This window comes from Strix uralensis, chromosome 17 (genome assembly GCF_047716275.1).
Source record: "Strix uralensis isolate ZFMK-TIS-50842 chromosome 17, bStrUra1, whole genome shotgun sequence".
NCBI classification, from domain to species: Eukaryota; Metazoa; Chordata; class Aves; order Strigiformes; family Strigidae; genus Strix; species Strix uralensis.
Window position 1 is genome coordinate 12,640,395 of NC_133988.1, and position 23,453 is coordinate 12,663,847.

General features: G+C 40.6%; 1 protein-coding gene across 1 annotated transcript in view; it reads right to left on the minus strand.

The window, feature by feature from the left end:
- Positions 1-984: 984 nt before the first annotated feature.
- TMEM132C (transmembrane protein 132C) overlaps positions 985-23,453 on the minus strand; it is a 222,007-nt gene continuing 199,538 nt past the window's right edge. The window contains exons 6-9 of the mRNA XM_074887463.1: positions 14,994-15,199; positions 14,256-14,529; positions 13,006-13,197; positions 985-3,997 (exon numbers count right to left, since the gene is read on the minus strand). Coding sequence (XP_074743564.1) covers positions 2,798-3,997; positions 13,006-13,197; positions 14,256-14,529; positions 14,994-15,199 — 1,872 coding nt within the window. The 3' untranslated portion in view covers positions 985-2,797. The remainder of the gene's footprint in view (positions 3,998-13,005; positions 13,198-14,255; positions 14,530-14,993; positions 15,200-23,453) is intronic.

The following is a 23,453-nucleotide window of genomic DNA, read 5'->3' on the forward strand; positions in this document are numbered from 1 at the left end:
AGACAGCAAGACCAAGAAAGACATGCACATGTCATCATGAAAATACAGGGCAAGATGAATTTTCCTCACAAGGTTTTCTCTCAGTAGTCAACTGTTCATGTTAGATGGAGATACCCTTTTCTCTTCTGATCCTATAAAGCCTCGGCTGCCAAAAGCAAAGAGAAAAGTCAGGGTGCACAGATTAGAAACAGTGATTTAGTAATCACTCCTTTCCTCTCCAACTAGTGCTGTACCAGTATCCCAGAAAGTGCTCAGGAGCACTGGGTTACTGGACATGCCATTCTTCATATGTGCTGTAACAGGGCCTGTTCAGCACATTAACAGTCTTCTTAAAAACACACTTTAAACAATTATATTCTGTGCTAACAAGGTGTATTATTTTTGCTCCATTCTATTTTTCCTGTTCCTCTGCTGTTGTATTTTGCAGCTCCGTGCTGTAAATGCCTTTTTCACCTCAGAGATATCTGCGTTTTCCCAGGAAGATATACTGATCCCTGAGGTGTGGCTGATGCATCACTGTGCTTAGCTTATAAAGCAGCTTGGGGTCCTCTGGGATACAGGGTGCTTTGTATGTGTCAGTTGTGATTCAGTGGAACTTGCTTCCATCTGAACCTACTGTATCAATCAGAGAAGCAACATAATTAATTATGACTGGGCTGCACGAAAGTTGCACACATCAGAAGCAAGAGTCCCAGAGTTGTGTGTGCTGATGGTAGGCATGAAGATGAACAAGATGAATAGTGACACTGCCATGAACTATGCCTGACTGCTGTCTTCTCCTGCCATCCATCATCGCCACCACATGTTGGGTGGGAAGGGGAGCAGTTCACAAAAGAAGGGTCAGAGCAGTGAAAAACTTTCACACATCTCTATTCTCTCTTCAGAAAGCAGCTTAAATTTTGTTTCAGCTGTTAGGCAGTGGATGCAGTATTTCAACACAGAAATGACAGAAGGAGCCCCCTCCCCTCAGAAAAGAGAGGTTAATTTGTCAAGCCATGTAAAGCATTTTAATTACAATTCGTATAACATGTATAAATAAATATTACATTCTTTCAGTCTACAATGCATACTAGGCATATCTTGTTAAAACGTCCATCTATGTTACTGGGTGGCAGGATTGATTTTGTCCAAGTAAAAAAACCAAACTACTGAGTTTAGTAATTAAAAAAAAAGAAATACATGGTAAAGATAGGACAATGCAAGTGCTTCTGGCTAACAGTCAGGACATAATACTGCCTTCCAAAAGGTTGGATATACCATCTTCCTTTTACTTACAAAAGGTTTTAGATGACAGTGGTTTCCTCATTGTATAGATTTTGATCTGTGTCCTCCATTAGTGTAAACTGGCACTGAGTGAACACAGTTCTGCCAGTTCACACAACGAATCTATGACTCTATCTTGTATTTGCTTCAGATTTATTACTGGTTTTGTATTTGTTTATTCAAAACATCAGCTTTACAATCTAGTCTAAAATTTTCAGTCTTAGCTGGTCCAATGGCAAAAAAAATCTATAGAATAGCTCCAGATATTTCGTGATCTTGCTTCAGCAATATTTCCCTCCCTTCCCACAGACTGTCCAGAGGACAGCTCTCCCAGTACAAGGAAATAAAAGTTTGGGGACAATCAGTGTCTTTCTGTCCATTCTTCTTCTCACTTTCAGAGCTTGATGAGAGCTGGTGACATTAGAATAAACAGAAAATTACAGCACAAAATTATGAATTCATGGACTTGGCAAAAAACCAAAATCCAGGCTGTACATATTTGGCCTGCGATGGTCTCAGTTCCAGGTACATTTAAAATGCACCAGTGGGGCACTCCCATCGGTTGTTACTTCTAAAAGCTAAAATAAAACAGCACCTTCTTCCCTTGGTGAAACGTGGGAACTTTGGTTGTGGAAATTTAAAACGAACAACTAAACAAACAATCCAAACCTGAAAGTAAAATTAATACTTCTTTCAAACAGAACATATTTCTATCTAGGGTGAAACAATGGAGGCTTAGGCTTTCAGAAAAGACATCGCATGGAAATGATTAGTCAATACTTATCCCCTGAATTCTTTAAATGACAGGAGATTATTTATAGCTAACTTAGAAACAACATGTTCTTGGTCCACTGTGAACTTAGTGAGTTGAAAATTTTCCTGTTTTCAAGATATTTAAAAGAAAAATACAAGAGGGAAAATTATTCTGTCTCAACTTACAAGACAAACAGAAAAGTAAAAATAAAAATACCAGGTAATTTCTTCCTCCTTCATATGTAATGCCAAAGACACATCTTCACTTCAAATGAAGAAATAAAAAGAAACGGCTTGAGTAACAATCTAAAAAGTCTCCTTGTGGGTCATACGTCCATAATTTGATGTTTTATTAGAAATACAGACAAGTTACTGTTTGTCTCTTGCTTATTCTTTTCATGCTCATACTCTCTTTTCTTTTTACAAATATTTTTGGTACTTTGCAACATTACTTCATTATTATTTGTATGACCCATAAAACAAATTTTCACAACCTCATCTTGCCCAGTTCATCATACTGGTCATACCATTTCCTTGTTCCTTTCTGCTATTTATATTCCACTTCCTAAATCCATGAGTAGCAGAATAACTGATGGAAAAACAAAGCGAAGTGAAAAACAAAAATAAACCATGGACAGTTTGGCAAATTTCTTTCCCTGATTATAAAAACTGCCTCATCATTTCTCCTGGTGATTCCTTCCCCTCCCCCTCTTCTGTCCCAATATATACTGTAGAACTGAAGGCATCAAGGTGTGGTTAAACCCAAAAAAACAGCAAGGAGCTACATTTTGTCTTTGAACTTCTCCATGTAGTTTCTTATCTCTTTGGAGTCCCCCAGGTCCATATCCTGGCACACCCACTTAATGTCATCGTCATTGCTACTTAGGATTGAGTTGACAGTAGGACAACCATCGTCGGGTGGGATGGTAGTGAATGTCGTGAATTTTACCCGCTTCCGTTTAGATGTCGGCGAATGTAAAGGTTCAGGTTTCTGTTCCTTTCCGAGCTTGCCCCCTGAGTCAGCACACCTGTGAACCTGGCTCTGAATGTTCTTCTGAGCACTGCCATTGAGGAGCTGGTTGCTCTCCTCGCAACCTGAGCCTCGGTCAATAATAGTTGTGTGCTCATCCTGCTGAGGTGATGAATCTGCTGCGTTCTCCAGCAGTTCTGCTTCATTTCCCAGCCAGACCCAGTCATGGGAATGGGTCATGGTGGCCTGTCCTTCCACCAGAACCTGCTTGTGACGGTACTTCAGTGCAAATGTTGCACAGTTTATTAGGAAGACTAGAATTGCCAGGCAGAAGACCCCTAGCAGAGCATACATCCCAATCTCCAAATCACTAAGGCCCCTAGGTGTCTGCACCAGGTCATTCTCCTCCATGCCTGCACTGCCTTTTGGCAGGTCTACTTGAGCAGGGAAGTTGGTGAAGTCTATGGGAATGTTCTGCAGCTGGCTATCGTCAGAAACTTTGCCACCGTCCAGCCTATTGTTTTTAATTACTTTATTTTTTATTACAGATTTTACTGTGGTGCTGACTTTCCTGATGGCGCCTTCCTCTCGCTCTGCTGAAGAGCTACCATAGTATCGTCCATCCTGGCCATACCGCTCCTGATCTGACACTTTGTGCCGCCGGTCGCTAGCATGGTTTTCAATCTCATCAGCATCATAATCTCCACCTGTATCGGAGTCTGCATCATTCTGGCCAAACTTGACTTTGATGTTGCCATTCCCCACAGCCAGGACACTTTTCCTCTTGGACTTTTGGCAGGCTTCAGAAATCATCATGTCCACCTTGATTAATGTGCCCTGACCTTCACCTTCTGCTGCCACAACTGGCCATTCTAAAGCAGCGTTCTGGCGGATGGAGACAACAGCTTCGTCTAACGATACGGCAGAAAGGGAGAAGTCCTTAGGGTCATAAATGTCCAACGGAGTAACAGAGCTGTCACTGAACTGAATCCAGGTGCTTACTACAGCTTCCTGAAAGGAGAGGGATATGGTTAAAGACAGGGTCTTAAATAAAATAGCTCAACCCATTGCAGCTCATCAATCTCTCAGCTCTGAACGGCAGCTGGAGGAAATGGAAGACAATGGCTCTGCCCTGCATTTAACAGAAACCAAGTTTCAACTGATGGGGCAGAAAATTGGTCACATTTTTCACTGAAGGTCCACTGTTATCCTTCCTGTAAATGTTTTGCAAAAGAACATATAAAATAATTGATATGAGATATCCATAATACCAAAGTACCCATTAACAAGTTACAATTTACATGATTTATAAAGAAAGTCATTCCTGTCATACGAAAGCTGAGAGAGACAAACCAGAAAAATGACTAGAGGCACTTGACAGAACACTTATTTTCCTCATGTTCCCCATGCACAGGTGTCACAGGGAGCTGTCAAATTAGGCAAGGCATAAATATCTTAGCAGGAATAAGGAGCTACCACAGTATCTTGGAAATGGTTGGAGCAGAAGATTCACCTGAAAGAAAAAGACTCACAGGACAATTGCCATCTTGCTGGAGAAAGGTTTGTTTTAAGTAAAACACACTTTATCCTTGAGATAATTAAAATTCCACTGCATTTCTGTGTCAAGGAGAGGAGGATGGGGATTCTGGTATGATCTCTATGATAAAAATACAAATGGCCTGGATTTAATTGGACTGTCTTTGTTCTCTGCAGGTAGCACTGTTAGAAGCCATCATTAGAAGCAAACACAAAGCTAGAGGTCAGCTCTTTGCCATTTGAAATCCCATCCAGATGATATAGATATTTACTTCTCCACATCTGAGTAGCTTTCTTTGCAGGAGATTTCTTTATTTTTTCATTTGCTCTATGTCTTGCCTGTTTAGCCAGCAGACGTGCAGGCAGATTGCCGGAGTGCAACTTCACACAAAACTGAAGGTCTTTTCTTCCCAGACTTTAACCGCAGATGGCCCTAATAACTTTACACTTGGGTACATCAGAACAACTGGGCTGAAAATCACCATCAGGGAAAAACATGGCCACCCTGATAAAGTCCAGTCATAATACAAATTTACATCCTAATATGGTTTTCAATTGGCTACAATTTGTTACGCTATGGTTATAAACAAAGGGAATTGCTACCCTTCTAGTTAAATTTAAAGCTTTCCAATGAAAGCAGCAAGGGGCATTTAGCTGTGCAGAAGGTTGGACTGTACTGAATATTTGATTTCCAAAGTGCTATCAGCAAGTTCTTGAGGGACTGAAAGAAGAAAAATAAGTCATGGCACAACAGAAAAGAAGGCAAAGTTCTTGGTGATTCAAACACACTTCAAACAGCTGAAACAGAGCCAGGGTAGCTCAGAAGCTGGGAAGGGTGAACTGCGTAAAGAAATTAAAACAGCTGATCTTTCATTAGAGAAACAACCCTGAAATGGCTGAACAGACAGAAACATAAAGCTGCAGGGCACAGCTTAAACTTGTATCATAGAAATCTATAGCTGAGCAAACCCAGTTGTGGGAAAGTAAAGGAGTTTTTTTTAATGGATATGTGTAGAGAGAAAAAGATGCATCTCCTCTGGCAATTCAACACTCGGTTGCCTCCCCTCTCCCTAAAACAAGAGGACAGCCTCACACACCGTCAGGGAGGTCTGTAAAATACACTTACTTTTCATCAACCTATGGAAGGAAAAAACACCAGCATCATTTCAAGCATATATCACAACAGGCTTGACATCGTCTGCCAGTGGTGCTCTTTTCTGGAAGGCAGAATGAGAAAAGAAGTGCAGAATTTTGTACAGTTAAGGTTGGAAATTATGAGGCCTGTGCCTCCTCCCAGCTCTGCTGGGGACTGCCACCGTTTCACATCTCTACAAAAGGATTTTCATTACTAAATCCTTCATGCATTCCTTAATAGTGAAACAGCACACTTAGTGTTGCAGAGCCCCAGATCTGATTACGGCCCTTACTATGCAAGTAGGTTTTATTGGTGATAGGACAACACCTCTGAGGGATCTGGGGTCTCCATCAGACACTGGAGAAGAACAAGTATGAGGAGCCATATATTCTTCTTTCCTGCCTTCTTCAAGATATCCACATCCCTGTTTGGTTTTCTTATCTTGATGCCTTTCTGCTTTAATAGCCCTCAGGCACCTTTCAGGTTAAGACGTAGCCAGCATGGAAAAATTCAGCCCAAATGGCTAGAATTTGACAAAGGTGTAAGCAACTTCAAAACAACTTTTATTCTTTACAGTCTTTCTCCACTATTCTGCATTCCTGGTTTTATGAAGCAGAGGTAGAGAAAAATGAAATGGCAGTCAGCTGAAATTTGCAGGCACACATGTGATTTACTATATATAACAGAGGTGTGCAATAGCTTAGCCATTATTTTCAACCAGCATTGACATTTTTTTATTTCCAAGAGACCCTTTTTACATAGGAAGAACAAATTTTTTCACAACACAACACAACACAACGATGTCATGCTTACACTATAGACAACACTAATTAAAAGGGAAAAAAAGCAAATGAGAAAAAGGGAGAGAATTTCAAATCCTGCCAAAGTATACTGTATCAGCCCAAATATTCTATTTGGCAAGAGATCATCTCCTCTCATTCACATCATTAAAGAAAAGCTGAAGACAGGGGAAGGAAGTGAATTTCCAAATGATTATAAATTCTGAAAAGCTAAAAAGAGAAAAAGAAAGAAAAAAGAAATGATTTAGCACCATGTCCTTCAAAGAGCTGTTTCTGCAAATCCTGTGTACCACATCAATAAATCCCTTCCAAATCTCTGACAAGGTCCTCCAATTACTATCAGCAGATGAAGATGGATTGGAGCCTTCTTACCTGCAAAGTTGCTGCCCCTAGTCTGATGCCCTCAACACTGAGGTGACAATTGCCTGTGTTCATTAATAAGCATAAACAAATAGTTTAAGGGATTATCTGGCTCTCCAGTCTTTCTTTCCTCCACTTTTCCTCTCTCACATATGCGTGTGCGTGCACACACACACACACACACTCAGCTGCACTCCCAGAACAAATGAACCACAACTACACATTAGTGCCAGTGTCTCCTGGAGAACAGGGTGATTTGCATGGTGACTGTGATGGTGTGAACTGAGTCAGATAATGTACATTAGATCATGTTAATGAGAGCAAAATCCAGTCCAGAGCAGATGAAGAAGCTGTTTCCCACAACCACTGTTGATTATCAAATATCATGCTTTCACTGAGCACACAGAATACCTTATTAGGACACATTTTGTCTACACTTTCCCTTGTGCCTTTGCTGTTCTCTTCCTCCATTCCAGGTAAAACTTCAGCAAGTTGGCCAGTTCTTAATCTGCTGCAGTTCCAACCCCTCTTCTGGCCTTGAATTACATTGCTGCTTATTAGTCCAGAGATGCCACTTGATAAATTTTCCTCAATAAACTTGCATTTTGCTTTTTATTAGTAGTTTTATCTCCCTTGTTATCCACTCATTATGTTTAGGTGGGTAAAACAAAGGGGATTACAGAAGTAACATGGCACTAATGGAAACCAACAGTCCCCAAGGAACTCTGTATTGCCTGGCCTGGAATACTTCAAACCCTGCCGTATGAGTCACCACAAACACTATTGTTTGCTGGCTATATCTGTTCCACCTAGATAAAACAAGGAGGCTCACACTCCAAAAGGCAACCTGAACGCAGGAAGCAGAGCTGGTTTGGAAGCTCAGTAGAAAGCCCATCATACAGAGATCTAACGAGTGCCTCTGCTGGGACTCACACCAGTCATCTGTGAAAATCTGGGAGCCACAGTGATGATTATTTTCCCCTCTAAAGCATCATGCAACATTTGAAAGTCTGCTTATCTTACGATGTTGCACTGAGCCCATCTGTAGCATCACAGTCAGTGATTACAAAGTGTCCTTCAATACCTCCTCAAAAAAGTGGGGACAGCTTGATACCAGGGCATGCTATCTTGTATTCTTCAAGCAAAAAATAGGGGAGTAGTGTGTAGGGCTGGTTGCATTTTAGAGAATTCTGCTGCTTAGAAACACAGAAGGAGGACTGATCAGTATATTTGATTTTATTCCATGCTCAGAATAGAGAGGCCTTTTAATGGTCGTCATTCACTAAAGAACAAATAAAAGTATTTGTGAATAAGACATCAATTGCTGGGGTCAGCTGCAATAGTGCTTGGAGTGAGGCAGGACACCAAAGGAAAGAAATGGATGCCTGGATGGCTCTGCAGAAAACAAATACTTCCCTCCCTCAAATAAAGGCAAGGGAATACTGTTCTCAGCAGCTTCTATTAGAGCAGCTCTGATTGTTCTATCTGGGGACTTGAATGCTGAAATGGGTTCTCCACGCCATTTTATCACATGAAATATCAAAGTATTACATGTGCATTTATTTTTAAGACTGTGGCTTGTGTCGTAAAAATTGGGCTTTATCATTACAATGTGGAAATGAAAGGCAGCCAGGACTCAGATCTTAATTCAAACCATGCATTCCCCTACTGTATATTTCTTTCTCTCCTTTCCATCCTATCTGCTAATGTGACATTCCTTTCCAGTGGGAATTTGCTTGTATTTACAAGGGAAGAATTCAGATTCTTATCTAACAATACATCCTTTCTCCCTTTCCCATGCTGCTTAATTCCTTTGTCACACTTGTGATCCATTACATTGCTCTGTCAGTTTGAAGAAGATATAAATACAATTTAAGTGTAATTTATACTTCTAGAATGGGGTAATGAATCCACACCATAAAAATACTCATAATATCTGTTACTTAACTGTGAGATGTCAGTGAACTCTCAGAACTAGTTTGCATGGACATAAGCTAAAAGAGGACAGCATCGTGTCAATCCAAAAGGCAGGGACATGCAAGTAACTCTGGCTTGTCGCCCTGATTCAGGTAGTGCTGAGCACCCTCACCTCCCATCAGAGTGAGAGGGGACATCTTGGAGGACTCCCTGAGGTTACAGATGACCTCACAGGGTTGGGTCTTGTCACTGATGTCAACAGGAGCTACACAGGTGAAAGAGAACTTGGCCTTTAGAAAGCACTAACATTGCTCTTTTTCCCTAAGAAAATGTCTGCAGTTTTCCAGTAGCACTGAGAGATATATTAATACATGCAGCTGTTTATTAAAGGCTTTCTTTTTTCTTTTTTCACTCTCCCATTTCAGTTCATTAGACCACATGCAATACCCTACAGTGATGAAAAAGCTATGATATGACTGTGAGTTTCCCTGCAGAGCCAGCTGAAATTTAAGAGTCCTTGAAGCTCACACAGATCAGAAAACACTTAAACACTGTAGGTTTTCTTTTATTTACATTTTGGAGAAGCCTTTAAGATGGCAGTGTTGATTTTAAAAACTGTCAGCAAGCCAAATGGAACAGCCTTCCTACCTGAGCAGATGGCCACTAAAAATAGACTGCTCACAGCTACAGTTTCCAAATTTTCAGAAGATATTTCAACTTTGATATTTAAAAGTTGGTCAACCTGTATTTGTTTTTAGGCACCTAAATCACTGATCCACATTTCAGTGCCAATGAGCTCCACATTGATCAAAAAGAAAAGGAAGTATGGGCTCAGCATCCCTCAAGGTCATGTTGTCACCTCAGGTAATTAGATGCCCAATTATAGATAAAGATACGTAGCTTAAGGCATCCAAGATTAAAAAAAAAATAGCTTATCTTCTTTAGATTGTTAAGTATTTGGCAAAACTGCCAACTTTTCAGGACTTGTGATTCAGCTGCTTTGTGCTACTCATGTAGATGTGGCGTGGTCATTATCATCAAGGAACTAATCTCATCATTATAGTCACTGAAAGAAAGTCACAGCAAAAATACTAAATCCACTCATATGATATTGAAAGACCTGTAATAGCACAATCTGTATAATGCTTTATGCCTTCCATTGCACTCTACAGACGTACTGCTTAATCTGCTAGGGACAATATTGTGCCTGCCAGAGTACCAATTACCCAAGGACATTTGCTAATCTATGGTGAAGCTTGGCTATTGAAGGTGCTAAAGTGGAGCCAAGGAAAACATTTGACTAAGAACACATTGACTATTTTTTCCATATAACAACGCTGAGACATACACAATCATTCCTGAGAAAAATAAAACCTTCAGTTATCTTAACTGTTATTTTGTTTTTCAGTTGCATCAGTAAGGTTTGCATGAGTTATTTGGGCCTTTTTATAGACTTTGAGAGGAAAAGACACACTTAAATAATGACGACCTTGCAACATTCAAGTATATGCTTAGTTCTGGGCTGTCCCCTTGAAAAAAATCCTCTTTCAAAAGGGCTTGATTTTCAGAAAACACTCAGCACTTGCCTTCTGAAATTCCAGCTCAGTAAGGCTCTCAGCTGATATACTCCAAATCATGAGTCACTTCTTGCAAAATTTAGCCACAAGCATTCCTACATTTGCATTAATTCTTCTAAGGGCAAGTGACTTAAATGTTATATCCTTCATTCAAACTGCAAATGAAAGGAAAAGATTTATGAGACTCTACAGGCCTCTCCTATGCTAAGACTATTTCCTTCAATGTATTTTCTAGGGTGAAACGTATTTCCATCTTATTTTTTTGGTGATGCAAATGCAAAGTCCCTAAGCTCTCTTTATGACAGCCCTTCCTTGGGCAAGCCCTGTCTATAGGATGAGTAAGATTTAGGCCTGAGAACAAATGAGTGGCTTACAATAAGGTAGGCAGTGAATTGCACAGCACGTGTGATTAGCTCAGGCCTCCAGGATGAAGGCACTGCCAAAGTGCCCCAGTAACTAGGGACTGTGCTCAGGGTCCACACTGACCCGGCACAATGAGAATCAGGACCACAAACACCCATAGTGCTTGGGCAGGAACTGACCCTCACAGATTCCCCAAAGTGAGGAGTGATGCTCCCAGCAAAGCCTTCAGCTGGGAAGCAGGCAGGACACTTCTCTTACTCCAGGTGAAGAGGAGGTGGTGGGAAGACAAGCAGAGGCAATGGTGGGCAGGCTCCAGACTGGAGGAGCTGGGAGGAGAGGCAGAGACTGAAGTGGGATTCCACAAGAACGTGTTGCTCTGTTTGCAGGAAACTGGGACAGAAGGCACGGTGCATAGGAGGAGTGGGAAAAATTGACTAATTTGGGACTACTACTAAGCAACCAGATTTCCTTGGGCATTCCAGATCCTGGTGTAGAGAAGGTTTTCCATTGCCTTCTAATAGAGTCTAGGTTCTGGTAGTTGGGTTTTTTTTCTAGATGGAATCTGGAGAAGAAACAACAGATTTTAAACTTCTTTTACTAAGAAAAAGGTGCTTGATTTTCTCTTGCCTCCTGTTTTACAGTCAGTATCTCCAATGAGCATGACACAGTAATGCTATCTGTAGGTCCAGGAAGAAGACAGTAGGGACAGCAGTTCCCACACTGCCCAGCAGTACCCGAAGCAGATGGCATTGCTCAGAATGAGAGCCTGATATGCCCAGTCACTTCTGTATCAGAAACGCGCCACTCTGAGGAAACTGAAATTGTCTTGCAAAAGAACATCAGCTTAAATAAAATATTTCACTAAAATCATTCCATAACACAGATGCTGGGAAAAATAATTTCAAACCAAACTATATTTACACATTTTTACTATTCTGAATTATTTCATAACTTGCCAATTGTAGTGATATATAATGACACATCATATCATATTGCCATGCCATAATACAATAGAAGATATCATATTGTGCACTACTGATATGCCCTGTCATAATATGCCATAACCTGATGTTGATAAATATCTTTCCATACTCAGGACAGATCATCTGTAAATCTGAGAGGCTGACAATATATCTGTGCAACCTTTCCAGATTCACAAGCTCTTTTATCTGCAATCAAAGCCATGATTCTTCCCATGATGCTGCAGGACAAATGGTGCTCTGTCCTACATAACAGAATTGGGTTGGGCATACTTTAGCTTTTGCTTTTACAGTCTTCGTCTGAAGACAATGTGTTAGACATAGTTTCTAAGCCCCGGAGAAGGGTATAAATGGGTTAATTACATAAGATTCTTATGTTTACAGGATGCAGTAAATGGAACAGATGGGCAGCATGTCCTTCTAGTTTGGACATTTTCCTGTCATTAAGTTATAAAACAATCTAAATTATTTTTATGTTCCAGAAAATTAGGTAGCAATAATCATGAAAATGGGCCATAAAATTTGACTTGAGATCTCTCCCTATCTATGCGAGATGAAATACAGTTTCTGGGAGAGGAGTAGCTGTGGATAGACTTAATTGCATGGTCCCCAGTCCCACTCTTCAAATCAACTGACTGAAAGAGCAATGAACATACAGCTTGTTCCACTGCTACTGACCCTTGGTTTTAATCTGTTCCAGAGCAACTGTTTGCCTTGATCTGGTGGTCTTCTCCAATCCTCTTTTCCATGTGGGTTGTGACCTGAAACATGCTGCTTGAAAGACTCCCTCTACAGACCTGGGTATTTGCTGGCTTAAAATAAGTAGAATCAGCACATGAACTGAATGACGAACCCCCCAAAATCCATCTAAAAAATAAAAGGAGAGAGGAGCCTGGCAGTCTGCCGTGACTCCAGGAGGGAAAGAAATGTATTTGGCTATCTTCTGCCTCTATTTTATAGCTCTTCGAAATATTAAATTGTTGTGACACACAGAGCTCTGTGCTCTCTGGCATGGAAAACAAGGGCAGGCTCATATAACAAACAAGGATCACTGTCCAAAGACTGCCTGCGTTGTGAAAAAAACAGATGTTGCATCATTTAAAGAAAGGGTATTAAAAATGTAAATAATATAAACTTCACTGTAGTCAGAACTTTTACTGCAGATTAAGTTGATATTTGAAGGGAAGAAATGAGAAGACAATGCCAGAGTACCTCTAGAGGAAAGCAACTGACATGGACATGTTTCAAGTCTAACTTCTAAACTGTTATGAATTTATCATTTGTACTTCACATTGATAAAACACTGCCCCATCCCAAAAGGCAACAACAGTAAATACAGAGTGTACACTACCTGCTTAGGAGTATGAAGCAACTCTTGAGCAACGGTTGTAGCCATAATAGCCCGGTTACTTGCTGCACTTGGCTGAAGAAAGAGTGAAAGCCCAGCCACCAGCTGGACTCCAAGGTCTGTTATGGTCACTTTGTCATCTAGCACAGTCACTGTCTTCTCTGCCAGGATGGAGTCAGACAGAGGAGACAAAACCTTTGGAAAAACACAGAAGAATCAACTTAGGAAAAGGTTGATCAATTAAAATAACTTTTCTTAAGGTCATCATTCCCTCTTGTCTCCAAAGCCTTATGCATAGAAATGAAATGGCAGAGCCCACTGAAAAGGCAGTCTGATGTCATCAGCAGGGTCAGAAAAACACTGAGTGGAGACGTTATGGCTGAGAACATTGCATCCAGTACTGAGAGCTACACTATCTCAGTTGTGTTATTTGCATCATTTCACTAGAAGAGTGGACTTAAAACTTTCATCCCCTGTTATTCTGTGTTCCAGTATGGATGAGCTCATCAGACTTACTTCTCAACCATTTCAAAGGGAGGTTAGCAACATCTAGGGTTTGTTCTTCACTTCTTTGCTTGGAAATTCTCATGTCGTCTTTTTTGTTTCTCATGGAACATGAAGGTGGTAGGATATCCTTCCCTTTAATGAAACTAAGCGTCATCCTGCTTCTTTATGGAACTAAGGATATTGAGTTCATGCACATACTGTCTTCTCCACCGTCCTCATCTCATATCTACAGTCCAGATTAGCTATATGTACTCTTTATGCACTGGCTTTAGTAAGGATTCAGCTGGGGCAGAACTGAAATATGGTGTTGGCCACTTGTGCCTTTCAGGGTTACTAAGCAGGTTGTATTTTATTTTCCTGAATTAATGTTTAAATAAGTCAAAAGAAGCTTGGCACATCGAAAGATCTCTGTCTTGAAAAGTCATAACGGTGCCCATCAGCTGACTGGTAGTAACCTGCATCTATGTGGGGCAAGAGCTCTGACTTCTCACTGACCTGAAAATGCTGCCTCTCCTAAACATCCCTGAAGGCTCTATGGCTTCCAGCTCCGGGCCATGCTGCACGCCTCAGAGCACCTCTAGCTTGGATCACTGTTGTTGGGTTAATGCTATATGTGACTCTAGAAGGTCACAGGAATGTAATGGGAAATTATCCTGTTCCAAGACAGCAGAACACTATACTGGATTTATGCCCACACACAGGTTCTCTGTGGGAATGGAAGAATGTGGCGGTCTAGAGCACAGTACCTGCATCGTTGTCATTCCTACTTCCCGTCCAATCAAAATCCTGCCTTCCTGCAGCTTGGCAATGTGAGGATCCTCCAGTTGCATGAAATCCATCACCAGCTCTGTAATGTCAAACTGCCAATCTGAGCCCAGCAGGTAGCTCAGCTGACCCCAAGGGCCAGAATCCTCAGCTACAAATTGGGTGAGGACTCGCACTGTGGCATGTTGGTACTGCAGAGTGCATCCTCTTCCTTTCCGCTCATCTTCATCCTCATCATCACTGTCTCTGGTGGGTCTTTTTTCATAAGAAAATGAAGCATAAAGAAATGTTTTCAAGAATATTAGTGAAAACTAACATTTCAGGGCTAATGGAGAGTACCCCCTTAAATAACAGCCCTCCCTTCTGGTTTTTTTGGACCTTTGCTGATTCATGGCTACCTATCATGATGAAGGACCATATAAATGGACTATACTACTTTTTCATCTAAGCTAGGATGATGGAACAACAACCCTACAAGTGGACCTTACCAGAGCACAACACTGGACAGACACATGCAAAGAAGCAAAACTCCCACGAATTTTAAAAGCTTTATTATATCTGCAGATGTCCGGTGCAAACCTGGGGATTCCAGTCCTGCTGTTCCTCAGGGAAAGATGCTGCATTTCGGGTGCAGTCGCTGCAGCTGTTCTTGCTGAGAGTTAAAATCAACTCCATTCATTTTACAAAAACACCCAAGAAATTTAGCAACTCAAACCCACCTCTTGTTGGAAACAACTGGGACTCGCCAGCCTTTTATTTGGCTGAGTTCTGTGTCCGAAATGTCGATCTGAAGAGGCAGGCGTGGAACCCAGACTGTGATTTGCAGAGGAGCACTCAGATACTGATAGGTGAAGTTCACAAGTGCATTCACCTTGCCTTTCATTTCTTTGCCATTGACAAAAACATAGTCACATCTGTCAGAAACCTAAGCAGGGGGAAGAGAGAGAGAAAGAAGAAAAGGTAATCACTGCGACAAAAAAACACGTTCAAAGTGTAACCCTGGCATCTCAAAAACAAAAAACAAATAAAAAAGGCTCCCTTCTCTTTATGCAAGTTAATGATGGCCTTTAACAATGGGAGCAGCTGAACAGAAAAATTCTTCATTGGCTCAGGAGGCATAATTATGCTGGAGATGCCTAAAGACTGGATACAATCTATGAAGTTGGTGGTTGATTTTCAGTTTGTTATGCAGTGAGCCACTAGCTGATCACAGTGGTGTGGAATTTCTAATGAGCAAGGCTCCTTCACGGCTTGGTCAAGAGGAACCCAAAAAACCAAAACAGGTCTCAGTAGAGGCAAGCAGCAAATCAAAGCTCTACCCTGATGACTACCTTCATCAGGAGGTGACACTGCTTTGAGTCATCAAGACAGAGCTGGCTCTGGAGTGGATTTCATCTACTGAAGAGTAACAGAAGTCTACTCATTTCCCCCGCAATAAACATTATCTGTTTATAAATGTTTACATTTTGATTAAAGCTGTAAAGCATTTCTAAACACTGCAGTAGATTTATCATTAACACGTAAATGCTGTCCTGAAATATAAGCAAGCGTTATCACAGTCATGTAAGAGTTATACCAGTAATCACTTCTTTAATCAATGTTGTAATTTACAGACCATTGAGTTTTCTCATTTATTACGTTACTGAGTACTAGTGATAAAATCACTCCTGAATATATAAATCATTAAGAGGGATGCAGATAGTATGAAGTGACTCCATGTGATAAAGTCATTGTCATATCTATTCCTAAAGGTGTCATAAATGTCTGGGGAAATCCTGTGGCACATTAATCAACCATTAAGTGGCTATCAGTGGGAGCTGTTACATTACTAAATGAGCTGGTATGTCTGCAGAAATTAACAGTAAACCCAGCAGATCTCTTCAACTCCCGCTCTTGCTCCCATCCCATCAGAATTCTATTTCATCACCCATAACGAGTATCGTTAGTGGTGGCAATGTGTCTCCCCACCTGAACATATATTTATATTATCATCTGCTCCTTTTGATCATCACTGCCATTCTCAATATCATTTTATTCAAATGAAGATTATCAGCTGGAAATGCTTATGTCCCCAGGCTAATCAAACAGATGGATGTCCTCTGTGACCACAGATACAGGAGCTTAACTGTTCCCAGTTTGACATACACATCCCGTTTGTATCCTCTGCCAGGTTTAGGCACTGCTCACATTCTGGTAAAATATTTAATGGTGTCATTGTAAAAGGAAACTTCAGAGAACATAATACAAACATTTCTATGACTCGTTCCCTAAGAGGGTTATGCTGTAACTGGGCTCTGGTGACTGAAAACAGTACCTGACCCATTGAGCTGTTTAGGCTTCTCCCTCAGATCATCTAAGGCAGGTTTAAAAGTCTGAAGGTGGCAGAAGTGTCTTCATTTTATCACTATGAATGGCATGCCCTATTTTTACATGTATTAACTTGAAAGGCAATACAGAAAGGGGTTTAGTTTACACTAGGCTGTTTGAGAATGACTATTTGATCTAACCTAAAAGTACTATGCAGCAGAGGTGCATAATATAACACCATGCAGTAATTCAGAACTCTTTCCTAGATGGGCTGCTCCTTCTTTCTATGGTGCCATTGCATCAGCTTCACCCTGGGAGAGGAGACATCATGAAAAATGTTTCACATGAAAACCACTCCAACTGCACATGCAAGCAAGAGGTACATGTCAGGAGTTACAGCCTTGACTTCCTGGTCATGGAGGAATTTCTGCCTAGAGCAGTACAGAGCCCCTAGGACACACTGGGGGCATTCAGCTCCTGTACTTGAGCTGCTGATGTCTAAGGCAAGCCTGCTGTGTCGTTGCTGTCGCAGTTGCATGGAAACAGGAATGGCCAGTGGGTGACTTTCCTCTCTTGATGCTTGGCAGTGTTATTACCCCTCTCCCTGAAGCTGCCCATGTTTCTCCACCAGAGATGGAGATCCTGCGAAGTATCTTAGACCAAATACCTAGTTCTCAGATGGCTGAAATTAAAAGGAATTCACATTTAAATAATATACCACATATGAAAGTTACCTATGGCACAACATCCTCAGTGAAGTTCAGGGAACAGGGAATACTGGCTGACAGAGACTCTGATTTCTGTCTTCCTCTGCAACCTCAGGAAAGTCAGTTCAGCTCTTTCTTTCCATTTTCCCCCACTGGTCTAAACAACACAACCCAGAGAGCCTTGGTCAGCAACAGTCAAGAACTGCACTGCACCTGGAGCACAAAACAACTTCTAGAGCCAAATGGGAAGTAGTGAGTGTGCCTGGGGGAGAAGCCCCTATGTCTGGAATATGTGACAAAGCAGCTTCAGATATGGCTCTTCTTTCCTTAGCCCTACCTTCCTTTGAGCAGAAGCTTTTGGGAGGCTTGTCAATAAGATCTAATTTAATTCTGCTTGGAGCAGTAGCCATTGCCATCCTGAAACTGGTTCCATCCCATTCATTTTTATGGAATTCATCCCAAAGACAAATGAATGAACTTTCTGAGTTAGTTGTACAAGTTGCTCATTTATGCACATAGTAAACTACATGCACATGCTGATAAAAGATTTCTGATAACATACTCAGCTTCAGACTGACCAGGTGCATGATTTAATATTACCTAAAGGCCAGTGTTGTCAGTAACAGAACAAATGTGACTGTCAGGGAAAATACACAATAACAATAGTAGCAAAACTGCAATTCCTAAATGGTTCTGGGCTGAGATCCAATCTCCATCTGTATTTGTAAAGCTGCTATATGCCTTCATGGGTATGCTACAAACAAATGCCTAAACAAATATATACAGCATCCTAAGGAGGTGGCTGCTGTAGCTACCACGCAGCCTTTAAAATTGCTACAGGTTAATATTTATTACTGGACATGCATCAGCAATGGTGGCAGGTCTTTATGAGTTGCATTGAGGAAAACATTATTCTTTTCACCAAGCACAAGCATTGCTAACGTTCTCACACATGCTCTTTCTTCTGTTCCTGTGTTTCTGATAAAGAGGTAGCACACAGAGAGTACAGGAGGAGCAAAGCTTATATTGTATTGTATTACTGTATGCATTTTAACTACTGTGCTTTCTTTCAGGTATCCATTCTCAAAGCAACATTGATTGCTTTTGACAAAGAAAGGCAACAGACTTCCAACTAGTGCTATACAGGGGAGGAAAAGGAGAAAGTATCTCAGCGTCTAATTCACAATGTGTTCGTGCTCTCCATACGTACAGGATTAAGGATACTCCTTCTCAAGAAATGTCCAATTAAAGCTATTCCATAGTCCACAGCTTCTGTAAGCGACACAGCTAAGCTTAGCTTCAGCAGGCTAGCAGAATGAAAGCAAGTGGGTTTGCTTCCCTTGCACTTGTCTCTTAGTGTCACTTAAAAAATAAATAAAAATGATTTCTCAGCCTCAGAGAACAAATCCGGATGTACTGATTCGCTACAATTTACAACATCAGCAAGTCACATATAAGATCTGATTTGCTAAGCAGACACCCCTCACAAAAAAAGGGTAGGGGTTATGTGGTGCAACAACAGATGCCCTTAGCTCAGATTAACTCAGATGGAAATAACATCAGAGCCAACTTGGTTTTGGAGCTATTCAATGCAGACCTGGCAAAAATGTTTTGATCTGTTCTAATGTGGTGTTAAAACAGATGGAAACACAGGACTGGTAGGGACAACCTAAAACACTGTCACATAGAATCATGCAGGAACAGTCGAAAAGAGATTTAAAAGAGTAATAAATTAAACGGGATCATATTAGAACTCAAATTCTTTTTAATTAAAAAAGTATATTTGTTTAAGCATTTTGATAGATAAAAGAATGTCTCTGTTTTCCTCCAGGGTTTTCCAATGCTTCTAGAAGATCACGGAACGGTACAATGACCGGCTCTCATCTGTGAGTCCTGTCCACAGTAGTCTAAGGAATTTTCTAATAGAAGCTGGAGAGTCTGTGAGCAGTGATCTATCTCTCATCTCCTGGAGTATTTATGCTTTTACTATGAAAACATCTTCCCTCTGAAAGTGCTTTTCATCTTTGGCATCAGAAGAAGTGAGAGATGATGAAGGGAAAGCCTGCTTAGCCACCACCTTTAAGTGATTGTTTTTCTTCTATTCTGCATAGCAGATCAGCAAGAAGTTTTGCATTTTAAAGAGCTTTCTGATGCTATTTCAGCAGTTTCTTTCATTATTAAGCTGCATTCAGCTACTTTCCCCCTTTTTTCTATTTTTCTAACTTCTCTCTCCAGATTAAAACTAAAATAAAGAAGCTAGACAGCAGAAGACAGGGCTAAGCACAATTCCCTAGAGGTTTCTTCTTTGTCTTTCTTTTTTCTGGCATTATATTTTTGTGCCCCTTTGTAACAAAGGCCATTGCCTTTCCAAATGACTTGGATAGAATCTCTCTGCAACAAATCACACTTTATTGAGCTGACAGAGAAAACTACTGCCTGGAAATCAAGAGAGAGTCACTCCTGAATCACTACCTATGGCACTATGTGACTTTGTGATCTGGGGAACAAATGTACCTTTCCATCTGTGATCTGGTAGTGAACAGATTAGCTGCAGTGAATATTAAGGAAATTCCTAGTACCATTACCAGTCAAATGCAGAACCTCTGCGTCTTCCTTTACTTACTCCTTTCAGATTAAGGTCTTGATCCCACCATGACCTCTGTTTTGCAGAATTACAAGAAGGGAGCATGAGCTGCTTGAGGTCACCACAAAGGATGAGACAATGTACTGGCTTGGACTCTGCAGCCATAAAGGGGTTGCTGATGCTTCTGTAAGAATATCGCTTTTGCTGTGTTAAATTCCGCTACACATTCCTGAGAAATCTTCATTCAATTACTGGTGGTGGCAGATAGTTTACGAAAGACAAATTTCATGTCAAATATAAGCTAAGACTGTCTTTCAAAAGATGGTGAACTCAAAACACTGTCTGTTCTGTTTTGTATGTGTTGTACACAGGAGTGGAAAGAACAACTATAAGACCTAAAAATAAATGAGTGGTAGTGACTCTGTGAGTCTAGTCTAGTCTAAGCTTGTTTATTCTCCTGGTGGTTTTTTACCTCTGGAGATACCAGCCCAGTCTCTGAAGGACAGTTCTAAAGGACAAAAAGAGACATTTTTAACATGGCAATCCTGTCAAGTTTAGGAACACTGAAAATTTGTGAGGCATCAGTCCATTTTCTAGGTAGAAGTCTGTGTGGTTTGTCCTTAATTAAACACCCTGAGGTTTAAAAAGTCTCAGAACTTTAAGACTGAACAGAAATGAGGAGATATGATAATGGTAGATGTCCTGCTTGTATTCATCAGGTTCAGAATCTTGTGTTTTGGTGTGTAAACCCATTTACCCATTTTTGTTATACTAATGTAAATGTTGCTAAAATATTCAAAGGTTACATAAATGCTTAAATATTTATGAAAGCACTTCTACGAGCAAAAAGATTTCTCCAGTATCTCTTAAAGGAATCTCAATTTCAATGAAAAAATTTACAGGATAATTAGTAAAGAATAGTGATCAGCATTTTTCAAATATATGACACTCCTACTATTTCAGCTCAGTATCATCACTCTTACATACCAGAAGGGCAACTGAAGCTCATGGAGGTTAAGCTTTGTGAACAAAGTCATTCATTCCATTAAGGAATACCAGAATGACTTCCCCACTGAATATACTGACACATAATATATAGAAAATATTAGACAGCGATAATCATTCCACAAGCTTTTTGGACAATCCTTTAGAATTTTGTAACATTCATATCCTTCCTATAGAACTCCTTCTATGAGTTTTTTTTTTTAACAACATCCTCCATAGAAAGGAAATTATCCTCTATTAAATTCTAGAGGTTTTCAGAGAGACTCTATATAGGACTCTAGCCTTAATTCCAATTAAGCACTATGGTTTTATAGAAAAAGGAAATCCTAGGCTACATGAACATGAAGTGATGGCAACTGCTTCATAAGAAGGATTTCAATGCCTGGCTGCATAATCCTGAATAACCTACTACTGGGAAATGGAAGCTGTCTCAAGGCCCATATTATCCATTTTTTCATGTTAAACTGTTTAAGTCTGTTAAGACTTCAGTCCTGAGCTCTTCCATGATCTCTGGAATGATATTTACAGCTTTGTGACACTGTTAGAGCAGCCTTTAAAATGGAAGCATCCATTAGAGGAGTTGCTAATTGCTAGTGTGACTTGACTTGCCAGAGCCACCCCTTATTCCCGCTGACTACAGCTGGAGCTGTGCTCACTGACTCAGAAAGTGAAGCCAAAAGCTCCCCTCACAGGGCGAGCATAAAGGTAAAGTAATGCAGACTCAACACTGATAAGACTGTCATCCTAATAAATTAAAAGCTTGGTTATTCACATTACATGCAAGAATAACCCTAAGAGTTGTTTGTACCTACGACCCACCAAAAGAAAAAGAATTTGTTTCGTGAAATAGTTGAGGAATAATTACTCCCATTCTGGAAACAGTGATGAGGGAGCAGGGCAGGTATTACACTTTAATAACTGATTTAAGCCTCATTCTGCTTCTCTTAGAACTAACTGTCTGCAGTTTTCCATGGATAACACGGCTTGCACACTGGTGTCGCTTTGTGCTTGTAAACAGCTACCACATTCCAAACGCAGTTTCAATCCCTGCGATCAGTCCTCAGGCAAAGTTCCCAGCAACCAGCAATAATAACACGGGGATCGAGCCCTGAGCGCTGAAGAAGAGGAGAACTCTGTAAAATCAGGGCCATTATTTAGACGCAATTTGGACTCTCTGCTGAGGAGGGTCTGCATTTTCAATATCAGCAGCCAGATTAGCAAAACTAAGTAGAAAACCCCCAAAGCTAGAGAGCGTTTCTTAGGGAAAAGGCTGTACATTATCTAATCTCATTACAGAGATTTTGCTGGCAGCTTTGCAGAGCAGAAGCAGTACATTTAATTAACTGAATATCATTCACTACGACAGAACTGAGAGAGTAAAAGGGGCACAAAATGCCAGCTGAGACTGGAGGGCATCTATTTGCTCCCAAATGACCAGCTTTTGAAGCTGAACTGTAGCTGCACTGAGCCACAGGAGCTCTCTGCAGCTAGCATTATCACGTAAAACAAAATCTGTCTTGTTTTGTGCACTCTTGAGTCAAGTAATTTCTGAAAATGGGGCCAAACAGAGAGTTTGGCTCCCACTCACTAGGGATATGCCAGACTATATATGCAGCATGGCCCCAAGTATCTTGCATGGCAAAGCAGGATCACAAGGTGAAGGCAGGGATTTTTAATTCCATCTACACACTTTGAAAAGTAGTTGTACATTTGAGAGTATCACAATGCTTGTCATCTTCTACCTTAACATACATCTACAATATATGAATTCACAATGTGTAAATTGCAGCTATCGGCAGAAAAGGAAAGGAGAAGCAAACCATTGTTTCTTCTGACTGCATTACTCAAAAAGGTCTGGAGAAAACTGCTTATCTTCCCATCATAGCTATAGAGCTGTCACAAGACTAATGTTATTTCTCCCATTTACTTTCCTGGTCTTGATCTTGCAGCTTTGAAGTTGATTTTGAAGCACTTTCTGTGGAACTTGAGGCACTGTTATTGCCACTCCACTTTGATTTTTCATTTGGGATGTATAGGTGCTCCATCCTGACTTCACTAATGCAGGTAGTGGGCTGGGTGAAGGCATGAGATGACAGGGAAAGAAGTCTGCAAGGATATGGTTTAAAAGTTTCTTTAGCAGCTTTTGAAATTTTTGCATATTATGTGATGGCAAGGTATTTACAACTTTTATTGCCGAATTTAAGTATCTCGGACCATGTCAATTTTGAGTTTCAATTTCCACAGAGGCTGACTGCTTGGGGAGTAGTGGTATGCATTAAGGATATACCATCTTCTGTGAAAGCTCCATGTATTGCTGGCCTATATGCCGTATTTGCATCTGACAGAAGTGTGTGGTAAAGCTTCATTCTTCTAAAGCTCCTCTGAAGTTTTTCTGCTCTACTGACGTATATTGATCCCAGTAAATCACAGGACTATGAAAAGTACGGAGGAGGGCAAGGAGGTGGACTTTTTATTTGCAATTCTGTTCAGAATATAACATAACATATTAGATTTACCAGAAGAAAAGCCTACAAAGTCACACAGCTTCAGAACAGCAAAACAGTGGGATTTCCATG